Source organism: Octopus bimaculoides, chromosome 16 (assembly GCF_001194135.2).
Source record: "Octopus bimaculoides isolate UCB-OBI-ISO-001 chromosome 16, ASM119413v2, whole genome shotgun sequence".
Taxonomy (NCBI): Eukaryota; Metazoa; Mollusca; class Cephalopoda; order Octopoda; family Octopodidae; genus Octopus; species Octopus bimaculoides.
This window is the reverse complement of record NC_068996.1, coordinates 871,252-878,382: the sequence shown is the minus strand read 5'-3', so window position 1 is coordinate 878,382 and position 7,131 is coordinate 871,252. Positions and strand designations below refer to the sequence as shown.

The window sequence follows — 7,131 nt, the reverse complement described above, 5'->3', positions numbered from 1 at the left end:
TGTATACAGTCGGAATGTACAAAAAAGACAAACAAAACAAAAGACGAAGACAGGTGTATAAACAACAAACAGATGTATTAGTTTAACGCTCGGTAAGTGAGAAAGTCTTTTACGTTTCGAGCCTACGCTCTTCGACAGAAAGGAACACAGAAATAAACAGAGAGAGAAAATAAAGAAAGAGAGGGAAAATTTTTAAAAAAGGTTTAGTGGCTAGCGATCAATCATGGCGATGTCTTCGGTTGCGTGTGACGAGGATTAAAGTGAGGGAAACTTGCACAACGCTATCACTCTCATTCATTCGCTGTGCTTCTAATGGTAAGTGAAGACGACCAGAGAGAAGTGAGGATGCTGTACATGGCCGCAGTGTCCTTTGTGTTTCACTGCTCTCATACAGCAAGAGAGAGGAAGAGAAAAAGAGAGAGAGGAAGACGGAGAGAGAGGAAGAGAGAACAGAGAGGAAAAGAGAGAGAGAGGAAGAGAGAAAGAGGAAGAGAGAAGAGAGAGGAAGAGAGAAAGAGAGGAAGAGAGAGAGAGAGGAAGAGAGAGAGAGGAAGAGAGAGAGAGGAAGAGAGAGAGAGGAAGAGAGAGAGAAGAAGAGAGAGAGAGGAAGAGAGAGAGAGAGGAAGAGAGAGAGAGAGAGGAAGAGAGAGAGAGAGGAAGAGAGAGAGAGAGGAAGAGAGAGAGAGAGGAAGAGAGAGAGAGAGGAAGAGAGAGAGAGAGCTAATCTGCCAAAGACATACTGCTGATGAGAATGCAAGTCAGGTGGGCAGACCACTTTGCTCGAATGCCTGACTCGCGACTCCCCAAGAGATTGTTTCGCAGTGAACTGGCAGGAGGCAAGATGAACACAAAAAAACTACGCTCAAAGCCTCACTGACGAGCTTTGAGATCAACCCCGATGCTTGGCAAATGCCAGCACAAAATCCCTTACCTGGCCCTGTTGGAACAAAACAAGCACCACTTCCTACGAGGAGAGCAGGATTGCAGAGGCATAAAGAAAATGCGAACAGTACCACTCAAGAACCAACTCCCTCCCCATATTCAGCACCAGCAGCCCACCAAGTGCCCGACCTGCGGCTGAGCATTCTGAATACGCGTCAGACTCAACAGCCACAACCAGACACACTGTGCCTCTTCTCCCATGCCATCATCGACAATGACGGACATACTTATATATATAGATAAACACATACACACAACCCCCCCCCCACACACACACACACATTAATATACACCTGGAAACAAGCAAACTAGAGATGTTTTACTTGTACATAACCGTAGATTCTTGTGTTGGACGTGTGCAAGCATGTCTAAAACAAATCTGTGTGTGTGTGTGCGCGCACACACACACACAGATGTATAAACATATATATGTGCTTCATTCAATGTGTGAGGTGATAATAAAGAGAGTGAGTATGAAACAAAATGGCGAACGACATTATTGACTTGCGCGTTTATCTGCCAAAGAAATAATGACTCTGTGTGTGTGTGTGTGTATGAGAGAGAGAGAGAGAGAGAGAGAGAGAGAAAGAGAGAGAAAGAAAGAGAGAGAACATGTGCGTGCGCACATTTGTTGTCTGTTAATCTGTGCTTTTACATTCCAGAAATTTACCTATTGTTTGTTTAGGCTAGGTAACACCTCCGACAAGAACAGAAGAGATAATTTTAAAAATAACTGTTTAAGATAACCAACGAAGCGAATAGTTTATTCATGCACGACAGCTAGCAGGTGTGTGTGCGTGCGAGTTTGTATATTCGTTTGTGTGTGTGTGTGTACATATACATATACAGAGAGAAAGATATATTTCGACATTAGTGTATTTATATGAATATACAAGTGTGTATAGGTGTGTTTGCATAGATTTGAGTGTGTCACAGTCCGTCCAATTCTAGGAATCTTAGAAGTTTATGGCATGCATAAGAGATTCTATCAAGTTAGGGCAAACAGAAACAGAGAGAAAGAGAGGGTGAGAATAGCAGAATATAAATTTAACCACGTTCCTTATATATCAGAAATAATCCAACAGTTTGAGATAAAGAGAAGAAAAAGTTAGATGTAAGGTATGGTTTTAAGTGACTCGTTAATTTTTTAAGAATATTTTCTCACCAGTCAGTATCATTTCAGCTATGTGTGAAGAATTTTTCTATAAACTTTATGAAAATATATTTGGTTAAAAAACGTTAGCATATTAAAACCGCTTCAACTCTTTAACAATCTGATTCTACGACATCGTTGTAAACAATCTAATGGCATCAGTGTCTTAGATAGCTATGGTAGTTCCCTTTCCGCTTTATAAATTTAGCCATGTAGAAAAAATGCTTTCCCACCCAGCATGTAAGCTATCTGTTTGTTTTAAGTTGTCCGTGAACAACTCTGCTCGTAAATATTGTCTCATGATGAAGGTAAACATCTCCGTGTTAATCTTATTTGTTCACTATTCACTTCTTTCAATTTACGGGACAACCATAGTTGTCTCTTAGAGTTTATTCACTATCACTATTATCATAAAATTTAGAATAAATTCGAAAAGCTAAGAAACAATGACATCTTTAATATATTTTGTATTTATTCAGTAATATCCCAGTCGATGTGCATTTCAGTCTCAAAAGATTTCTACAGTGTCATTTTCAATGTCAAACGTAGTTGGTATTTACGTGTAGTTAAGTAAATCAGATAACCTGAGGGTAACTGCAGAGTTCTGTTTAAGATGTTATTTGTAATCACGGTGTACTTATGTAACTATAAAATATGAATTCGAAACTTAAAATAATGATAATACTCTATAAGTTCTAATGCCTAAACATTCTCGATAGAAGTCGTCAAATCTTTCTCAAATAGCGATGTATCTTTATAAAAGAAATCCTTTGCTGGATAATATGGTCATACGCGTCTACAAATGTCTGATGGTGATGACGAGAACGACTTCGACCACAGGTCTTTTTAATCATAGCTGAACTAGCTGTAAACAACACACAAGTAAATCGTATGCATGGATTACAATTCTATCAGATGTAAGATCGTTTATTACAAAGAGATCACTACAATCTTTTCACTAGATTATAACTAGTTTGATGAGAAATTATATAGCTCAGCCAATCAACCAATTTAACAAATTATATTCTATAGGATGCACAAAACACTGAAGTAATCATGTAAAAAATATCTGTCTGAAATGTGTTAGATATAATTAGCTATAGAAACGAAGCTAAAGTATGCAGGGTAAAGCTTCTTGGCACAGAGTGACCTTAGACTCTGTTGTGCATATGCACTAAGCTTTAACGGTCTAGCCCACTTCCGCTGTTTACAGCAGTGCTTGGAAAGAACGTGTGATCGTTGCATTGACCATGACAAAGAAAGTTGTCATGGCGATACCTACTGAGAGGCCTATGCAAAGTTGCAGAAAGTGTATGGAGAGAAGTGTATGAACCGCACACAAGAATACGGGTGGTTCAAATGTTTCCAAGATGGCCGAGAAAATCTCGATAATGACGAAAATTTTGGGAGACCCGCATCCAGCAAAACTGGGAAAAACATCGCAGATGTGCGTGCAACCGTGAGGGGAAACTCGTCGAATCACCATCCGTGAGTTATAAGAGGATGTGCAGATTAGTTACGGTTCAATTCAGTCCATTATCACTAAAGATTTCGTCTGTCAAGTTCGTGCCAAACTGCTTTCAGATGACCAAAAAGACACTCGGATTTCAGTTGCACGATATATCCTTCATTGTGTCGAGAACGATGAAAACTTTTTGAAAACTTTGCGTAGGCCTCTGAGCAGGTATTGCCAAGCTTTTGGCAAAATTCGATGCAGACTTTCTGCTCAACTTTCTGTCATGATCAATGCGACGATCACACGCTACACACGTACCTTCCAAGCGCTGCTGTAAACTGCAGAAGTGAGCTAGAACGCTAAACCTAAGTGCACATGCACAGCAGATCTGTACCAAGGTCAATCTATACCAAGCGGCTTCACTCTCCGTGCTTTAGCTTCGTTACTATGGCAACAGTCCAGATACTTATTGATCAGACCACATATACATCCAGCAGACAACTGAAAGTGTGCATAACGAGGTTCAGGTATTTCTTAAAAGTTCATTTATTTTATTATACTTCTATGTTTATTTGATGTCTCTATTGTTTATTATCGCATAAAGCCAAGACATGTACCTTCGCATTTTTCGTTCAGTTTGCAATTCTTAGGCAATATGATCAGTTTGTCCCCTTACTCTACTTGCATAATTCCAGACTAGTTAGGGTCTTTCAGTAGCCCCCATCGCAAGTGTATTGTAAATTATATAATTGTTAGAACTGGAATTAGCAAACATGACAGTTTTGCTTGAGTTCTAAGTTCGATTTGAATATACATTCGTATGAATGAAAAATAAGAACACCTATCAAATATACTAAAAGAATTTCACTTTCACAATTCATTTGAGACTTGTATCTCATATTAAGTGCTTACTCAAAGGAGGAAGAGCTTGTGGGAGAAAGTGAAGACGTTATCATCAGACTAGAAATATAAATCTATCTTGCAAACAACTCGCACATGCAAGTGCTACCAGTCAAGAACTCCGCATACCGGAAGCCAGCAAGTGTATGGGGTCATCAGGAGAGAATGCACGCCGTTTCGGGGCCTACCTCTCGACGGCATCAATATGCACCGGCCCCCCTCACTGATAGAATGGATTTTGTTATGCTACCAAAAGAGACACATGTTGGTAAACGGAAACCGAAAGAAGCTCGTCATATATAAATTACATATAATGATATAATTATGTGTGCGTACACAGACGCATACACACAAACACACATATACACACTGTAATGTGACAGTGCAAAAAGCAGACATCTCCTAGACAAGTACCCGACTTAAAAATAGATACTGAGTAAATCAGTAGAATCGACTAAAATTATTCAGTGTTGTGCTCCTATATGGCCACAGACTGAAACAAATAAGAGAGTAAGAAAGTTTGAAATATATATATTTTTGAACAAGAATAAAATTAGATAAACACATATCGCATAAAATTTTACCTGAACTCTCGACTCTGGAAGGTTGATCTTTAGCGCTACCTCCTCACGCATGAATATATCTGGGTAGCGAGTTTTCTGGAATAAAGCTTCCAGTACGTCAAGTTGAGCTCTTGAGAACGTTGTTCTCTCTCTTCTCTGTTTGCGGGGATTGGCGGCTGGAAAAAGAAAAAAAATGTCAATTGCCTTATTTCAATGTTTCAGTTTGCAAAACTCAGAAAATTACACTACCTTACACAAATAAATATGCATTTGAAAGTGTTTTCTATGAGTGCATTTTAATGTTTAAGAGTCTTATAAATTCTGAGAGCTGTTAGAATCGTTAGCTCACTGGGAAAATGCTCAGCGGCATTTTGACCGTCATTACGTTCTAAGTTCAAATTCTGCCAAGAGAGGGGACGATGTAATCGACTTATCTTTCCATAAAACGGTTGACCTTGTACCAAAAATTGAAATCATTATTAAAGAGTACTCAAGAGTGCTTGAGACATGATATGACATTTAAATATTTACTTATTAATTTCCTTAATATAATATCTCCAATAAAATTAATGTCATCAAAAAATGAGCTTTTAAAAATTGCGTGAATATGAAAACTTGTAACCTGGCTATAAAAGGCAGGCACATGTGTGTGTGTGTGTGTGTGTGTGTGTGTGTGTGTGTGTGTGTGTGTGTGTGTGTGTGTGTGTGTTTGTGTGTGTGTGTGTGTCATACCCTATAGCCCTAAGTTAGACTGCACATGATTTTAGGTGCGCGTTCCCCGAGGGGAAATACATAATGATCAGGATTGTAATGGTTCTATACAAATATCTAATTGACCAAGAAGGACTTAGTGCTAACAATAGCACAACTTTCTTTCCATCAATATAAATGATTTGTATATAAGAAAGAAATATACCTCGAAGACATCTCATTCTTTAATTGTTGCGTAATAACAACACTTTAATACAGATTGATCTTTAGCCTAAGTATATGTATGAATGGGTAGACATACATACCTATACACACATAAAAAGATATACACAAGCATTTACAGACACACATGATACACATCTCAACCGAGCGTAGCATCATTGCACCCCACTCATGTAAAAATACTTAACACACACCTGCATACATAAAGAAAGTTTGTTAGGCACACATCTATCTATCTATCTATCTATCTATCTATCTATCTATCTATCTATCTATCTGTCTGTCTATCTATCTATATATATATATATATATATATATATATATACAAAATGGGACAAGAACGCAGAACATCCAGATAGACGATACAGGTCATTCGGAGTTTTCTTTCGTCGGTCGAGTTCCAGATTATCTCTGAAATTTCGGCTGGTTATACTCGAGGTTGCTCCAATCTGGCCAGCCCCAGGAAAGAACTAGGTTAAGAGCATTAGATTCCTTGGAAGAAAGCAGCGAATGAATGAATGAATGAATGAATGAATGAATGAATGTATGTATTTATTATTTTCACAAAGATAAAATTATGCACACTCCCGCGTATTTTATACATAGTTATGACGCTCTTAAATGCTTGAAATCTAGCTTCGTTTTTTCACTTCTGGTAATTCATCCCTCACTATTTTTAGCTAGTTTTGATACAGAACACATACCCACTTATGCACCTTTTTTTTAACCTACATTTTTTTTTTCTGTTTGATTTTCTGGCAAAGAGCTGACTTTCAAAATTTCAAGAACGCTACCAATTTTTTAATCATTGCTTAGCGTCGAACGAATAATTATTATATTTAGTTTCCAGAATTTTTTTTGCTTTCTTTCATTGTTTACATATTACGTAGGCACACGTAACTGCACACACCGACATGCATTAAGATACACAGCAACGCATATATATGAATTCATGAATGATCGCACAATCGTGATTTAATACATATGTGATTACGGACGCATCAGAGTAGATAGAAAGGTAGACAGATAGATAGATAGATAGATAGATAGATAGATAGATAGATAGATAGATAGATAGATAGATAGATAGACAGATAATAATAATAATAATAATAATAATAATAATAATAATAATAATACTAATACTAATACTAATAATAATGATAATAATAATGATAATAATA

General features: G+C 37.5%; 1 protein-coding gene across 2 annotated transcripts in view; it reads right to left on the bottom strand.

Annotated features, from left to right (window-relative positions):
• Nucleotides 1-7,131, bottom strand: part of LOC106873941 (homeobox protein OTX2-like) — a 170,970-nt gene that overhangs the window by 4,234 nt on the left and 159,605 nt on the right. For both annotated transcript variants that reach the window (XM_052973466.1, NM_001323788.1), the window contains 1 exon segment: nucleotides 5,036-5,190. In XM_052973466.1, the coding sequence (XP_052829426.1) occupies nucleotides 5,036-5,190 (155 nt within the window).